Raw genomic sequence first — 17,426 nt, 5'->3', positions numbered from 1 at the left:
GGAAGCCGTGAGCTAAGCCTTCCCGCTGTGCAGGCTTTGGGCCACGCTGCCCTTGGTCCTTGGAGTATGTTCTCGCCGTTGTTCTTGCATTTGCTTCATGCCGAGCCCCGTCCCAGCCTTTCTGCTTGTCTTCACAGCTCTTACTCCCAAGGCCCAAGCCAAATTTCACACTCATTCAGAGATTTTTCTTCCCTTTTTCACCCCTTGAAGGTGGCGCCCTCCTCTAGGTCTCGGGGTCATCACTGAATATCTCCTGCACTGGGCATTCAAACCTGATCACGAAGGTTGGCAGAATTTGCCACCAAAATATGCCACTTTGGCTTAAGGGTTATTTTGAGCTGAAGGCAGTTGAGAAGAAGCAGATACAAGAGAAGCTCTCTGCCCTCCCCCTATTTGCCTACAAGCAGGAAATAAATTTGCCAAGGAGCCCCACCACCCCCTCTACCAAGAACAATAGAAGTTAATCAATGGAGGCCAGGTACAGTGGCTCACGCCTGTAATCCCAGCACTTTGGGAGGCCGAGGCGGGCAGATCACCTGAGGTCAGGAGTTTGAGACCAGCTTGGCCAAGGTGAAACCCTGTCTCTACTAAAAACACAAAAAATTAGCCAGGCATGGTGGCCTGTGCCTATAATCCCAACTACTCGGGAGGCTGAATCAGGAGAATCACTTGAACCTGGGAGGTGGAGGTTTCAGTGAGCCGAGATCATGCCACTGCACTCCAGCCTGGGTGACAGAGTGAGACTCCATCTCAAAAACAAAAAAAATTGATGGAGACAGCTTTAGCCCCTTATCAGCCCAGAGGAAGGGGAAGAATCTACACAATGCACCTTACTGAAGCTCACCTCATCCTGCTGTAAAACAAAAATAAAATCCTAAGGCCCCGAACAAATTGAACGAACCCCCTCTCTGCTAGGGGCATTCCAAACTAAACCTGAAAAACGAGTTCAGGCCATGAGGGGAAAGGGGTTGGGGGACAGGCCTCATTATACCCCCCTCCCTTTGGGATTCAGGCACAGCTGACCAGCATTAACATCAGCACAGAGATCCTCAGACTGACCTAACAGAATGTTTGTAGCAACGTGATACATCACATGACAGACAGCAGGCCCTGAAAGAAATTGCAGTATTTTACCCCAAAATATCTTTCTTTGACATAGTTTAAAATAGTCCTGCAAAGCTGTCTCTTGTAGGGGAAATCGACATTCTGTAGAGACTCCCCTTCTCTTTCCTGGTCTTTTCCTATTTTGTTAGAGACACAGTTTCACTCTGTCGCCACCCAGGCTAGAGTGCAGTGGCATGATCTCGGCTCACTGCAACCTCCAACTCCCAGGTTCAAGTGATTCTCCTGCCTCAGCCACTCAAGTAGCTGGGACTACAGGTGTGCGCTACCATGCTCGGCTGATTTTTGTATTTTTTAGTAGGGATGGGGTTTTGCCATGTTGGCCAGGCTGGTCTCAAACTCCTGGCCTAAAGTGATCTACCCACCTCGGCCTCCCAAGGTGCTGGGATTACAGGCATGAGCCACCGTGCCTGGCTTTCCTCTAATTAATCTGTCTCTCATCAGTCTAATTTACAGGAGCCCCAGTCAGGTAACCTAAGATGGACAGATGGAAAAATAATTTTTTTCCTCCGCTGCAATTGCCAGTACTATTATTTCTTTGCTTCCGGGAGAGCAGGGGCCATGTCTCCTTTCTCTCTGTATCCTTTGCAGCTAGATGGGGCCTCCGCAGAGTAGCTGCTTAAAGTCATTTTGTTCAGTGTTGGCTGAGGGAGGGGAGTGTTCCTGTTAGCCTTCTGGAGGTGTCAAGGCCAGTGCCTGCCAGTACTGCGGGATATTCCTGGAAAGATTCAGGTGCTAAGACTCTGAGTTCCTGGGGTCATGAGGACCCCAGTGAAGCTGTTCATTTGCCCCAAACTTCCTGAGCCTTATGAACATGCATTCTACAACCGGAACTGCCTACCTAATTTGCAGGGCCCAGTGCAAAATGGAATGCGGGAACTCCTGTTCAAAAATTACTAAGAATTGGCTGGGAGCGGGGGCTCATGCCTGGAATCCCAGCAATTTGGGAGGCTGAGGTGGGTGGATCACGAGGTCAGGAGTTTGAGACCAGCCTGGCCAATATGGTGAAACCCCGTCTCTACTAAAAATACAAAAATTAGCTGGGTGTGGTGGTGGGCGCCTGTGGTCCCAGCTACTTGGGAGGCTGAGGCAGAAGAATCATTTGAACCTGGGAGGCGGAGGTTGCAGTGAGCCAAGATTGCGCCACTGCATTCCAGCCTGGTGACAGAACAAGACTTCGTCTCAAAAAAAAAAAAAAAAAAAATTACTAAGAATTTTGAGATGGTGAAGTGGTAAAGTTGAGATGGTAAATGGAGCCTGCCCCACCACCCACCACCCCGAACCAGCATGGAGCCCTGTGTGACTGCACAGGTCACTTGTGCACGAAGCCAGCCCTGCCCACATCGGCTTTACCAGCATCGGGTCCTGAACACCTTGGCTAGGCAGCGCAGGCCAGCCCATCCTGCAGCAGGGCTGGCCGCCAGGGACGGTCCCCTCCACCCACCATGGCGCGTGGTACCTGGGTGGCCTGCATGAGCTGCTGCCAGTGGCGTTCCCGAATGGCAGGGTTCTGCAGCTCGCTGACGGCACGCAGGCATGTGATCATGTTTTTCACGGTGTTGTCGAGCCCCACGAAGGCATCCCAGGTTTTCATCTCCTTGTCCAAAGACCTCACGTCCTTGGCAAACTTCTTACAATCGATGTCCATCTGCTCAACGTTGATATCTTTCCACTTGGTGGTCTTCCAGTCCTCGATGCTGGTATTTACCTGAAACAAAAACATCCCGTTTCTCCTTCCACTCTTGTCAAGGAGGGTTCAGGAAGACAACCCTCTTACCTTTCTGCACTTACTCGCAGGGAGCAAAGCCCAGTGAGGAATATTTAGAACTAATACCCGAAATCAATAAAGCGATTAGATACAAGAAAAAACAACCGTGGCATCACAAAAGGTAAGATTTAAAAGTTAACAGTTGGCCGGGCACGGTGGCTCACATCTATAACCCCAGTACTTTGGGAGGCCGAGGTGAGCAGATTACTTGAGGTCAGGAGTTCGAGACCAGCCTGACCAACATGGTGAAACCTCGTCTGTACTAAAAATACAAAAATTAGCTGGGTGTGGTGGTGCACACCCGTAATCCCAGCTACTTGGGAGGCTGAGACAGGAGAATCACTTGATTCTGGGAGACGAGGGCTGCAGTGAGCCGAGATCATGCCACTGCACTTCAGCCTGGGTGACAGAGTGAGACTCCGTCTCAAAAAATAAATACATAAAAATAAAAGTTAGCAGTTAAAAGGCATTTTAGCAAAAGCCTGTGTTAGGGCCCTGCTGTTGCTGGCCAGGACCCAGTTTTCCCTCACTTCTCAGTATGTCCACGTAGCTTGTCTTGGCCAATGAAAGGTGAGTGATGCCTGACAATACCCAGCTTGGCGTTCCCCTTGCCTGCCTTGGCAATCACGAAGGGGCATCGCTGAAACACAGCCTGCACTGGGGAACCAGTCCTTGGCAGGTAGCTTCCCAGGAAACAACTGCTTGGAATTACAGCATGCACTTTGCATGAATGAGAAATACACTTTTGTTCAGTACAGAGAGATGTGTGGGGTTGTTACTGCACAGTAGCCCAGCTTCCACTGACTGATAAAAAGATGACAGAAGAAACTTCATTCACAACAGTATGAAACAAAATATACAAACTACCCAGGAATAACCCCGCCAACAGTATAAACATGAAAATGGCTGTGAAGCTGGAAACTGCTAGTCATTGAGGGAATGAGAGATTGTTGACACGGGCACTTACAGTGAGAAGATCTGGACTTGAGAAACATCTATGCTTGAGAAAGTAAAAACTAGGAGTGTTTACAAGATGTTTGCCTTGAAGATAGGATGATTTGAAACCTTAATCTACACAGGAGTTGATGGCTTTTTCTGGCAGGTTCGAGATTACCCTGCATCCTATTATCATAAAATGTCTTGGCTAGTGTGTTTTGGATAGTTTTTCTTGAATTATCCTGACTGCAAATGCTGTCATGTCCTGGGAAATGTGGACTTTATTCTCCTGTCTATGCAAACAATTTTTTGTCATGGGAAAGCGTATATCCCATTCTCTCAGATGCCCGCTACGTTCTGTAATGCCACTCATGTAAAAGAAACTTGAGGCCGGGTGCGGCGGCTCACGTCTGCAATCCCAGCACTTCGGGAGGCCAAGACAGGTGGATCACCTGAAGTCAGGAGTTCGAGACCAGCCTGACCAACATGGTGAAACCCCATCTCTACTAAAAAAAAAATACAAAAATTAGCCAGGCGTGATGGCAGGTGCCTGTAATCCCAGCTACTGGGGAGGCTGAGGCAGGAGAATCACTTGAATCCGGGAGGCAGAGGTTGCAGCGAGTGGACATCATGTCACTGCACTCCAGCCTGGGCCTCAGAGCGAGACTCCATCTCAAAAAAAAAAAAAAAAAAAAAAGAGAGAGAGAGACTCAACATCAGTTAATTGTTGAAAAAGTATCAAGAAGCCTTCAATCTGTAGCTTCTGTTAAGGCCTGGCTGTAATAAAGCCTGGGACTCCAAATACGTTTCTCCCCCTATGTAAGAAATATGTAGACTCAGTATGGTCAGCATGAAGACATTTACTATAATGTATTTTAAAAATTAAATCAGAGACAGAGCATGCTGTTGTATGTGAACATGGAATACTGCCAAGAGATTAATTTTCCTCAAATGAGTTAATTCAATTCCATTTAAAGTCATAATAGCTTCCTTTTGGAGGGGAGGAAGATTTGACAAATGATTCTTTTGTTTTTGAGACAGAGTCTCACTCACTCTGTCTCCCACGCTGGAGTACAGTGACGTGATCTCAGCTCACTGCAACCTCCACCTCCTGGGTTCAAGTGATCCTCCTGCCTCAGCCTCCCCAGTAGCTGGGACTACAGGCACATGTCACCACACCCAGCTAATTTTTATATTTTTAGTAGAGATGGGGTTTCACCATGTTGTCCAGGCTGGTCTCAAACTCCCCGGCCTCAAGTGATCCACCCACCTTGGCCTCCCAAAGTGCTGGGATTACAGGTGTGAGCCACCACACCAGGCCGGATTTGAAAAAAGTTCATTCAAAAAAGTAAAAGAGGAAAGAGTTCAACTATTTTTGAAAACAGATGAGCGAAGAGGAGACAGAATGGCAGAAACCAACATATGCACATACACAAAAGAAGAAATACTTGAGAAAAAGAGGCCCCGTGCTTGGAGTCCAGCCTCCCTTCACCCACCAAGACTTGGCCTGTCCTTATCTTTCTGCTGCCTGGGAGGCCACAAAGCCGCCTACAGAGACATGATCCAGACTGCCCTTGTTTGGCAAAGTCCCAGGCTCCCGAAATGCCTCTTCTTCTCCCTGAATATCACCCCTCCACAACCTACCCAAATTCCCATTTCCTCAGGGCTGTCTTAGCATCTGACCCAAACAAAAAGCCTGCTGGCATTCTTTAAAAAGTTGTTAGTTCTTTCATTTCTGACAAGATGGAGCAGCCCTGTTACTTCCAGCTTCTCTCTCTTACAACTGAAAAACCTTGGACATATCACAACAAACAAGACCATGGAAGATTGCTCACATGGGGAAATACTTAAGACACTTATGTTATAGTTAAGAGGGGCAGAGGTGAGGGCAAAGACATCTAAATGGAAGTAAGATTTCTACACTCAAAAGTGACAAAGTGGCTGATGTCAAACAGCCACTAAGAAAACTATATAAAGCGCTATGTTCAGAATCACTCTCAATAAATCAGGATGGATCCTAAGAATGTTAAAATAAAAGAGAGTCAGGGGAATAAGAAACAAAGGGAACAAACAGAAAACGAAATGGCAGACAGAGGCTCTAACATGATGATAATTATCTTAAACGCAAAATGGTCTAAATACATCAATTAAAAGCCAGAGACTGGCAGAGTGGATGAAAAAACATGACCCAACCATATGCTGTATATAAGAAACTCAATTCAAATACAAAAATATAGGTAGCTTGAAAATTTAAAAATGGAAAAAGATCTATCAGGATGAACACTAGTCAAAAACAATAGAAAAAACAGAGATAGTTATACTAGTATCGGATAAAGCCAACTTTAGAGCAAAGAAAATTCCTAGAGACAAAAGGAACATTATATGATGGGGAAAAGGATCAGCCTATAAGAAGACAATAATCCCAAATCTGTACACACCAAGCAACAGAGCCTCGAAATACACAAAGCAAAAACTGATCGAGCTGAAAGGAGAAATAAACACATCCATAATTAGAGTTGGAGAGATTTCAACACCCCACTCTCAGCAGTTTATGGAATTGCTAGACAGAAAATTAGCAAGACTATAAAAGGACAGAACAACACAACCAACCGACAGGATCTAATTGACACATATAAAACACTCCGCCCAACAAAAGCAGAATACGCATTCTGTTCAAGTGCCCGTGGGACATTCCCCCAGACAGACTGTATCCTGATCCATAAAATAAAGCTTACTACATTTAAAATAATGAAAGTTATATACAGTGTGTTCTTGGACCATAATGGAACCAAACTAGAAATCAGTAACAGAAAGGAAACAGGAAAATCTCTAAACACTTAGAAATTTAAAACATAGGCCGGGCGCGGTGGCTCACGCCTGTAATCCCAGCACTTTGGGAGGCCGAGGCGGGTGGATCGCCTGAGGTCAGGAGATCGAGACCAGCCTGACCAACATGGTGAAACCCCGTCACTATTAAACATACAAAAAATTAGCTGGGTGTGGTGGTGGGTGCCTGTAATCCCAGCTACTCAGGAGGCTGAGGTGGGAGAATCACTGGAATCCGAGAGGCAGAGGTTGCAGTGAGCCAAAATCACACCACTGCACTCCAGGCCTGGGCGATAGAACGAAACTCTGTTTCAAGAAAAAAAAAGTCAGTGTAATCCACTATCTTAGCAGACTAAACAAAAATCAATCACACCAGCAGACACAAAAAAATTTGACAAGATCTAACACCTGTTCATGATGAATACTCTAAAAAAAAAAAAAAAAAAGGGAATAGAATTTCCCCAATTTGAAAACTTACAGCTAATATACATACTGGCAAAGTGGTTTTCCTCTTAGATTGGGAACCATGCAAGGATGTGTGAACTCACCACTCTTATTCAACAGGGTACTGGAAGTTCAGGCCACTGCAGTAAGGCAAGAAAGAGAAGTAAAAGACATACAGAATGGAAAGGAAAAATAAAACTGTTCCTATTTGCAGATGACGTTATTGTCTATGTACAAAGTCCCTAAGGAGTCTAAAAAAGCCATCCTAGAACTAGTGAGTTTAGAAAGCTCACAAGATAAAAACAAACACACAAAAATTATTCACATTTGTAAATACCCAAACATGTGCAAACCAAAATTTAAGACGCAATGCCACTTATTAATACAATCACTTCTAAAAAGAAAAGGAAAGACATATGAGGTATAAATGTAACAAAACATGTGTAGGATCTTAAATGCTATAACAAAATGAAATCACAAAAAAATCAAAGAAGAGTCAAATAAATGGAGAGATACACTAAATTACGGACTGAGAGACAGAGTCAACATGTCAGTTCTCCACAAATTGATTAATAGTTTTAATGCAATTCCTATAAAAACCCCAATAGGTTTTTATTTTTTTTAAAGCATAGCAAGCTTATTCTAAAACGTATATGGAAAAGTACAAGTCCTAGAAGAGCAAACCAATCTTGACAAAAAAGGATACAGTGGGAGGAATTGCTCTGATAACCAACCTTACTAGATCGCTCTAGGAATCAAGACTGTGCAGTATCATGGAGGGATAGACACAGAGACCAATGGAACAGAGCACAGAACCCATCAACAGCAGCAGTCTAAGGTGCCCAACGGACTTTTGACAAAGAGGCAAAATAAATTAAATGGAGCGGGGCCAGGCGCTGTGGCTCACGCCTGTGATCCCAGCACTTTGGGAGGCCGAGGCGGGCGGATCGCTTGAGGTCAGGAGTTCAAGACCAGCCTGGCCAAAATGGCAAAACCCCATCTCTACTAAAAATACAAAAATTAGCTGGGCGTAGTGGTGGGTGCCTGTAAGCCCAGCTACTCAGGAGACTGAGGCAGGAGAATCGCTTGAACCCGGGAGGTAGAGGTTGCAGTGAGCTGAGGTCGCACCACAGCATTCCAGCCTGGGTGACAAGAGCGAGACTCCATCTTAAAAAAAAAAAAAAGTTTAATGGAGGGACCGACTTGTCTACAAACAGTGCTGGAGCAGTTAGACATCCATAAACAAACAAACAAAAATAGTAAGTGAACCTTAACCCAATAAACCTCACTCCTTATACAAAAATTAACTCAAAATGGCTCATAGACAAACAGAAAGCAGAAAACTATAAAATAAAAGCATAGGAGAAAATCTTTAGGATCTAGGAAAAGAGTGCATAATCTATGAAAGGAAAAATTGATAAAATGGATTATATCCAAGTTTCATATTAAAAACTTTAAAGATTTAATTAAAGATTATACTAAAACTGGCCGGGCATGGTGGCTCACGCCTGTAATCCTAGCACTTTGGGAGGCCAAAGCAGGCGGATTGCCTGAGCTCAGGAATTGGAGACCAGCCTGGTCAACATGATGAAACCCCGTCTCTCCTAAAAATACAAAAATTAGCCAAGTGTGGTGGTGCACGCCTGTAATCCCAGCTGCTCAGGAGGCCGAGGCAAGAGAATCCTTGAACCCAGGAGACAGAGGTTGCAGTGAGTTGAGATGGTGCCACTGTACTCCAGCCTGGGTGACAGAGAGAGACTCCGTCTCAAAAAAAACCAAAATTATACTAAAACTCTTGCTCGGCGAAACACCCTGTTAAGAGAACGAAAAGACAAGTAACAGACTAGGAGAAATTACTTGCAAACCACAGCCTGACAAATAGCTAGATTCTAGAACATATAAAGAACGCTCGAAATTTAACAGTAAAAAACTTAGTTTTGGTTGCCAGGCGGGAGGAAGGTGCTGGCTGCAGAGGGAAGGTGCTCGCAGTGGCTGTGGAGAACCCAGCCCAGCTGAGCCGAGCCACGGCCACCATGGCGGCTACCGAGGACGCTCACGAGAACCACAATACCTCCACTGAGAATGCAGACAAGTCCAACCAGGACCCTCAGTATGAGCCAATGGTTTCTATTCCTGAGCAAGAAATTAAAATGCTAGAGGAAGAGGAAGAGGGAATTTTTAAAATGTGAGTGAAACTATTCTGATCTGTTTCAGGGAACAATCTTCCGGAATGGAAGGGCGGAGGCACTGGCAACGTCAAGTTCCTGAAGCACAAGGAGAAAGGGGCTTCATCAGGAGGGACCAGACCCTGAAGATCTGCCAGCCCCTAAGTCATACCCATGATGGAGCTGAAGCCCAACGCAGGCAGCCACCGTGCCTGGGTCTGCAACACCCACGCCGACTTCACCCACGAGCGCCCAGGCCAGAGCTGCTGGCCGGCCGCTTACTGAACGCTGAGCATGCATGGAAATTCCCAAGTTCAGAGAATGCAAAAAAGACATCGAAGAGAGACAAAAGAAAGGACAGGGCAAAAACAATAAAGCCGAAAAAGTGGTGGAAAAGCTAGAAGCTCTTTTGGTAAAGAGGAGACTGAGAAAAAGCATTAAATTCTTCCTTTTTTTCCTTTGAGATAGGGTCTCACTCTTGTAGCACAGGCTGGAGTGCAGTGGCACCATCATAGCTCACTGTAGCCTCCACCTCCTGGGCTCAAGTGATCCTCCCACCTCAGCCTCCTGAGTAGCTGGGATCACAAGTGCACACCACCACACCCAGCTAATTTCTTTGTATTTTTAGTAGAAACAGGGGTCTTGCTATGTTTCCCAGGCTGGTCTTGAACTCCTGAACTCAAGTGATCCACCTGCCTCGGCCTCCCAAAGTGCTGGGATTATAGGCATGAGCCACTACACCCAGCCTCCTTTTTCTTATCTATTTATTTGAGACGGAGTCTCACTCTGTCCCCCAGGCTGGAGTGTAATGGCGAGATCTTGGCTCACTGCAACCTCCGCCCCCCAAGTAGCTGAGATTACACGCACCTGCCACCATGCCCAACTAATTTTTGTATTTTTAGTAGAGACGGGGTTTCACCATGTTGGCCAGGCTGGTCTTGAACTCCTGGCTTCAGGTGACCCACCTGCCTTGGCCTCCCAAAGTGCTGCGATTACAGGCGTGAGCCACCGTGCCCAGCCTCCTTTTTCAATTTTACCCTGCCCCTCCTTTTCAGTTTGTTTTTATTGTGTTTTATTTTTACAAGGGACTTTATATAAATAACTAGATTAAAAAAACGTAAAAAAAGTCAATTAGAAAAAAAAAAAGTCAACTAGAAAATGGACAAAAGACATGAATATGCAGTTCACCAAGGAGGATATACGGATGTCAGATAAGCCCATGAGAAGATACTGGCGGCTGACGCCTGTAATACCAGCACTTTCGAAGGCTGAGATGGACGGATTGCTTGAGCCCAGAAGTTCGAGACCAGCCTGGGCAACACAGCGAGATTCCATCTCTACAGAGAAGTGTCAAGATTAGCTAGGCATAGGGGCACAAGCCTGTAGTCCCAGTTACTTGCGAGGCTGAGGCAGAAGGATTGCTTGAGCCCAGGAGGCAGAAGTTGCAGTCAGCCGAGATCGTGCCACTGCACCCCAGCCTGGGCGACAGAGCAGGACCTTGTCTCAAAAATAAATAAAAATACTTTATAAAAAAGAAAATATGCTGGCATCATTAGTCAGTAGGAAATACAGATGAAACCACAAAATCTTTCTCATAGATTGAGCCTCTGATGGTCTGAATATTCCCCCCAAAATTCCTGTTGAAATCCTTAGCTTGTATTAGGAGGCAGGGCCTTTGGGAGGCGATGAGGTCATTGGGGCGTGGCCCTCAGGAATGCGATTTGTACTCTTATTTATGTGTTTATTTTTTGAGATGGAGTCTCACTCTGTCACCCAGGCTGGAGTGCAGTGGCACGATCTTGGCACACTGCAACCTCTGCCTCCCAGGTTCAAGCAATTCTTCTACCTCAGCTTCCCAAGTAGCTGGGATTACAGATGCACGCCACCATGCCCAGTTAATTTTCGTATTTTTTGTAGAGACAGGGTTTCATCATGTTGGCCAGGCTGTTCTCGAACTTCTGACCTCGGGTGATCCACCCGCCTCGGCCTCCCAAAGTGCTGGGATTACAGGCATGAGCCACCACACCCGGCCTGATTCATGCTCTTATAAAACGGACCCTGGAGAGATTTCTCACCCCCCACCCACCCCGCTTCCACTATGTGAGGATGCAGTGAGAGCGTGCTGTCTATGAGCCACAAAGTGCGTGCTCACCAGACATTACATCTGCCTTGATCGTGGACTTCCCAGCCTCCAGAACGGTGAGGAATAAAATGTCTGTTGTTTATGAGCCACTCAATTTATGGGGTTTTGTTAGAGCACCATGAACAGACTAAGCGGTATTCCTCACTTAAAAAAATTTCTTTAAAACAGGTGAGATGTGAGACAGAATGGGAGGAGGAGGAAGAGGAGGAGGAAAAAGACGAAGGGAGAGAAAAAAGAGAGGGGGCAGGTGAAAGTGAGCCCCCACCCACGTACAGAGAGAGGTGAACATATCTGCTTTAGGGGAGGGACCCCACCTTGCGATCTCGGGGCCCTTTGGATGCCTCCACCCAGCACCACAAACCTTGTTGTCATATTCTTACAAGGAAACGGTGCACGGAGCCTGCCCTCTTGTTGCGGGGGGCAGCTCCGTGCAGAACCCCAGGCTCCACCCGCGTGGCGTGCCCTGCACTCACCACGACAATCACGTCCCAGAGCTCCTTCAGCAGGCGGACCTCCCGGTGGCAGGCCTTGAGCTGCTTGTAGTCTGGGACGGTGACCTCGAACAGGCCCCCGGACTTGGACAGCGCGTCCATGATGCCTTCCATGGCCGAGATGCTCTTCTGTTGCTAGGGGCGGTGAGGGGGCTGTCAGTAGGGCTGCCTACCCTCAGCGTCGCCTCACCCCACTTCCCAGCGTTCTGCCCATCTCTCCAGTGTGCCCTCCCTGATAAATCTTCTGGGAGGAGGTGTCAATACAACAGTGTCCCACCCGGAGGGAAGACAGAGCCCTCCATCCCCCAAGGCCTCCTGGGTCCTGCCTGCAGGGGAGGGCGGGTGAGCTCCACCCACCCCAGCGTGGGGACTGACTCCCAATGGGCATGGTACAAGTGCCTCATTTCCTCCTAGGAGTTCCTGATTTCCCAGCATTTCTTCAACTTTCATATTATATTTTTATCGTGTTAAAAATGACTTCAGTAATGCTTTGAAAATGAGAATTCAGATAAGCAAAGGGGAAAAATCCCCAGTGTCCTCTCAAATCCCGTGACTAAGAGTTGGCTGTCGTAGCACCTGGTGTTACTGGGTGTGTTTGTGTGGACACGTAACAGGCAGGCTGTGGCAAAGGTGGGCTCAGAGCTTGTGCACACACAGGGACACGCAGGGACTGCCTGCTCTGGTCACCAGCTGGAGCTCCACAGCTCCCCTTGGATGGGAATGGGGCACCCCTCACCCCATCTTTCCAGAAAACCCAGCCCGGGGCCCTAGGGAGAGAGTGGCTGCATCTCCATCGTGGCTTGAGTAATGTGACATGAGGAAACGGCCATGAGGGAGGGTCGGATTGGAGCTGGAGGCCAAAGAGCCGAAGCTCAGGGAGGGGAAGAGGGGGGCAACCCTGAGGACCCTGGGGTTCACATTTGCTAGAGCCTGTGAGGCGGAGGTGCAAGTGGGGCCAGCCCAGCAGTACCTGGGTACTGTACTGGGAGCAAAGAGGAACTGACAAGGATCCCCCTGGGCCCTGAGCACCCCACACGCTCCTGCCCACAAGGGGCTTTTGAGCTTGAGCTTGAGTTGGCTGCCAGGTCCAGGGCTGTGCGAATTTGTGCACTGGACGTGACCATGAACTTGGACAGTGGGAACAGGAGTGAAGCCTGGCTGCTGCCCGATGTGGTGGGTCAGGAGAGGCAGGAGGCAGGGAGGGATGGCAGGCGAATGTTAAACCCAGGGGACAGGAAGCTGCTGAATGTGAACAGAGTGGGGATTAGGGGGCGGAGCCAGGCTAAGGGACTGTGGGTCACACAGAGTGTTAAGGGGCCTGAGCCATGGGCCTGGAGCCATGCTCTGAGCTGCGAGACACAGAGGGGACACCCTGTGTTCTGGGGGCTGCTCGGTTTGCATGTTCACATACACACCCTTGCATGTGCTCGCACACATATGCGCACGCGTACACATAAGAGCACTCATGTATGGCCCCAAGGTCAGTCCCGCAGAGACCACGTTTCTGGACTTGAAAGAATAACTTGAGAAAAGAAAGCAGTGGGGTTCCCAGACTTACCCCCTGATCTCACCCTTGAGTAAAAATACCTTATTGAGGGACTTGTAGGGGTTGGGGTCTCTGAAGGAGAACGGGGCCTCGCGCCTGAACCTCTCCCTGAACTCATGCTGCTTGAGCTGCGAGAGAAGAGTGCAGGGTACAGAGGGTCACGGGGCAGCCACCTGCCCCGAGGGTGGCCCCACCCTGTATGCCACAGGACCCTGTGTGAGCCCCACGCTGCTCCCCGGAAATCCGGCCGCCCTGCCCCAGGTACAATACCTCGAATTGCTGGCATTTCCGCCGCAGGATGCTGACCTCGTTGGCCTGGAGTGGTGCCACGTTCTGCTTCACCTGAATGGCCAGTTTCTTGGTATTTGTCCAGTGCTCTGGCAGCTCCTGCGGGAAGCAAAGGCAGAGGAGGGCTCCTTTCTCGTTTCTTTTCTTAAACCTTCTATTGTGAAATAATTAGAGACTCGTAAGAAGCTGCAAAAACAGTGCACGGGCTGGCGCGGTGGCTCACACCTGTAATCTCAGCACTTTGGCAAGCTGAGGTGGAAGGATCACTTGAGCCCAGGAGTTCGAGACCAGCCTGGGCAACAAAGTGAGACCCCCCCCATCTCTACAAAAAATACAAAAAAATTGTAGCTGGGCGTGATGGCATGGGCCTGTAGTCCCAGCTACTCAGGAAGCTGAGCTGGAATGATCACTTGAACTCAGAAGGCAGACGCTACAGTGAGCCAAGATTGTACCACCGCACTCCAGCCTGGGTGAAAGAGCGGGACCCTGTCTCAAAAAAAACAAAAACAAAAACAAAAACCAGCCTCCTTAATGGCGAAGTAGGACATCGACATTGGTGTCTCTGTTAACTAGACCAGAGAATGTACTCACCTTTCATGTTTTTAAGCCTGAATCCATTTGTGTGTGTGTGTGTGTGTGTGTGTGTGTGTGTGTGTGGTCTCCCATGCAATTTTATCCCACATATAGATTTGTGCAAACACCGCCACAATCAAGATACGGATTGTCCATTACAACAGAGGAATTCCCTTCCTATCCCTCCACCGCAGTCCTGCCCCCGGGGACTGTGAAGCTCTTCTCCAGGTTGTAATGTTGTCATTTCCAGAATGGCTGCAACAATCAGATGAATTTTTGTATTTCCCAAGTTCCCCACACTTGGGTAAATACTATAGTTGTAAATAATTATTATTTATTCATTTTTGAGACAGAGTCTCACTCTATTGCTGAGGCTGGAGTGCAGTGGTGCGATCTTGGCTCACTGCAACCTCCGCCTTCTGGGTTTAAGTGATTCTCATGCCTCAACCTCCCGAGCAGCTAGGATTGCAGACGCCTGCCACCATGCCTGGCTAATTTTTAAATTTTTAGTAGAGTTGGGATTTTGCCATGTTGCCCAGGCTGGTCTTGAACTCGAACTCCTTGGCTCAAGTAATCTGCCCACCTCGGCCTCCCAAATTGCTGAAATTACAGACATGAGCCACCACACCAGGCCATAAAATATTTTAAAGAAAAAAAAAAAATCCCAGCCCATGAACTTTTTGCCCACAGTGAAGATTTCTCTATTTCTTCTATGGTGGCTGGCTCTGTGGTTTCTGTCTGCATTTTTACTCCCCCAGTTGCCTTGTGTGTGGCTTGGAGCACCCTGGGGTGGGACCGCTGAGACCCTGCTCGGTCCTTTTTTTTCTTTTGACACAGGGTCTTGGCTTTGTCACCCAGGCTGGAGTTCAGTGGTACAATCATAGATCGCTGAAGCCTTGACTTCCTGTGCTCAACTGATCCTCCCACCTCCTGAGTAGCTGGGACTACAGGTGTGCGCCACCATGCCCGGCTAATTTTTAAAATTTTTTGTAGAGACAGGGTTTTCCTGTGTTGCCCAGGCCGGGACCCCTCCCTCTTGTCACCCCCAGGGCTGTGGGGTCTTGGGCACTGGCTGTTGCATAAGACAGGGGAGTGGGCCCTGTCTGTGGCTGGACAGAGAAGGGGAGAGGGAGGGAGGAGAGGTGGACGGGCTGGGAGGAGAAGGAAACTCCAGGCCAGACTCAAGAGAGGAGGGAGCAGGGTCTCCTCGGTGGCCACACCTAGACATGGCTGGGTCACAGCTCTAGGACACACCCTCTCCATCCTTCCACCCTCACCCAGCCTGCACACACCCCTCCATGCTGACAGCTGAAGTTCTCTGAATTCACTGTCAAGTGCTGTGCAAACGCAGCTGCCAGCCCCACCCCCTTCAGCTGCCTAATCCCTCCCCAGGGTCCCCCTGACCTTGTTCTCTCTCCACCATCCTGGCACACACCTCCACCAGGCACTCCCACCAGGCACTCAAGAGGAGACGTGGGACATAAAGGCATTTTGTATTTTTTTTTTTTTTTTTTTTGAGACAGAATCTCTCTTTGCCACCCAGGCTGGAGTGCAGTGGCACGATCTCAGCTCACTGCAACCTCTGCCTCCCAGGTTCAAGCAATTCTCCTGCCTCAGCCTCCTGAGTAGCTGAGACTACACTAGCCAGCCACGGCTGTCTAATTTTTTGTATTTTTGTAGAGACGGGCTTTCACCCATGTTGCTCAGGCTGGTCTCAAACTCTTGAGCCTAGGCAATCTGCCTGCCTTGGCCTCCCAAAGGGCTGGGATTACAATGAAGGCATTTTTAATCCAACAAAACACCAATGGAATGGAGGGAGCACTGGCCTCACTGTGGAGGCAGTCCCCAGAGTCTCCTGTCCCCCAGAAACCTCCTCCCTGTGCCTCCCTGTTCCATGGGGATCCGATGTCCAGAGGGGATCCAGCCCGCAGCGTCCCCCGTGGTTGTGTGTGATGGGCTGGTCCATGGTCGTGGCTGGGCTGGCTCTTCCTTTGGTGGTGCCTCCCACAGCCTTCTCCCTGCTCACCTGGACGCAGCCACGCCCACCCCCCCACATACCTGCAGCTTCAGGTGGACCTCCTCCGGCATCTCCTCCCCGTAGGTCTTGAGCAGCTCGATGGTTTGCTTCAGGGGCTCGAACATGTTGTCGGTGGCTGCTTGCCTCTCCTTGACCTTCATCAGGTGCCCCATCACCTCCACCAGCCCGTCATAGTCCCCCTCCTTGAGGGGCTTGGTCAAGCCCATTCTGGCAACTTTCATGAAGGCTTCCAGGTCAGCCAGGCTAAGGGACAAGGGGACCATTTGTGATGGGCCCAGTCCCCCTTGAGCCCACCCTTGATGGTATGGAGCCCCATCAGAGGGGGACCACCACGGTGAGGTCGACTGGCCATCACTGAAGGCCCCAGCTGGGAAGGGAGTGCCCCTGCCCACCTTGGATCCCTCCAGCTCACTCAGCCCCTGCCCGGACAGCACCCCAAGCCTCAGCTCAACTTAGCTCAAGCCCATCCTCGAGTCCCAGGCTACGGCCACATCCCAGAGAGGCCTTCACTAGCCTCCCGGATGGAATTCAGCCAGGCAATGCTCTCTCCTGGCACTGTGCCCATCATGGCCCTGACGGCCGCCTATAATTCCACGGCTGCCTGTCTGTTTGTTCAGTGCCAGCCTTCTCTGCCAGACTTCAGGTTTCCTCCACATCTGGCACCCGGAAAGAGCAGGTGCTCGGTACACCGGGGTTGGAGGAGGGATAATGTTTGCTTGCAACCCGGTGACACCTTTCTGCTCATGCTTGGTGGGGCAGTTGGCCTTGAAGCCCAGCCTCCACCCCCTGCTACTCCAGAGGAGGCACCTGACAAATGCCACCCACTCAAGTGGAGGGCCACTCTCCGGTGCTCTGCACATTCCTTGGGCTCCCCAAGAACACGGGTGGACACCCACCTGTTGGTGACGTGGTTGCTCAGGTGCTGCTTCAACATGAAGCCCCAGCGCCGGATCGTGCTGAGCAGGGCCTGCTTGAAGGGGCGGCAGTCGCACCGCAGCCAGCCGTGGAACACCTTGGTGTTCTCGTACTTGGACACCTCCTCGTACAGCTTCTCGTAGGAGTCGATCTGGAAAACATGGCCACTAG

General features: G+C 49.2%; 1 protein-coding gene across 1 annotated transcript in view; it reads right to left on the bottom strand.

Moving 5' to 3' along the window:
- DNAH17 (dynein axonemal heavy chain 17) overlaps window positions 1–17,426 on the bottom strand; it is a 150,278-nt gene that overhangs the window by 87,516 nt on the left and 45,336 nt on the right. The window contains exons 21-26 of the mRNA XM_030827209.1: window positions 17,237–17,406; window positions 16,361–16,583; window positions 13,712–13,828; window positions 13,483–13,569; window positions 11,878–12,030; window positions 2,582–2,830 (exon numbers count right to left, since the gene is read on the bottom strand). Of these exons, the coding sequence (XP_030683069.1) occupies window positions 2,582–2,830; window positions 11,878–12,030; window positions 13,483–13,569; window positions 13,712–13,828; window positions 16,361–16,583; window positions 17,237–17,406 (999 nt within the window). The remainder of the gene's footprint in view (window positions 1–2,581; window positions 2,831–11,877; window positions 12,031–13,482; window positions 13,570–13,711; window positions 13,829–16,360; window positions 16,584–17,236; window positions 17,407–17,426) is intronic.

This window comes from Nomascus leucogenys, chromosome 14 (genome assembly GCF_006542625.1).
Source record: "Nomascus leucogenys isolate Asia chromosome 14, Asia_NLE_v1, whole genome shotgun sequence".
In the NCBI taxonomy this organism is placed as follows: domain Eukaryota; kingdom Metazoa; phylum Chordata; class Mammalia; order Primates; family Hylobatidae; genus Nomascus; species Nomascus leucogenys.
The sequence above is the reverse complement of the archived record's forward strand: the minus strand, read 5'-3'. Positions and strand labels throughout refer to the sequence as shown.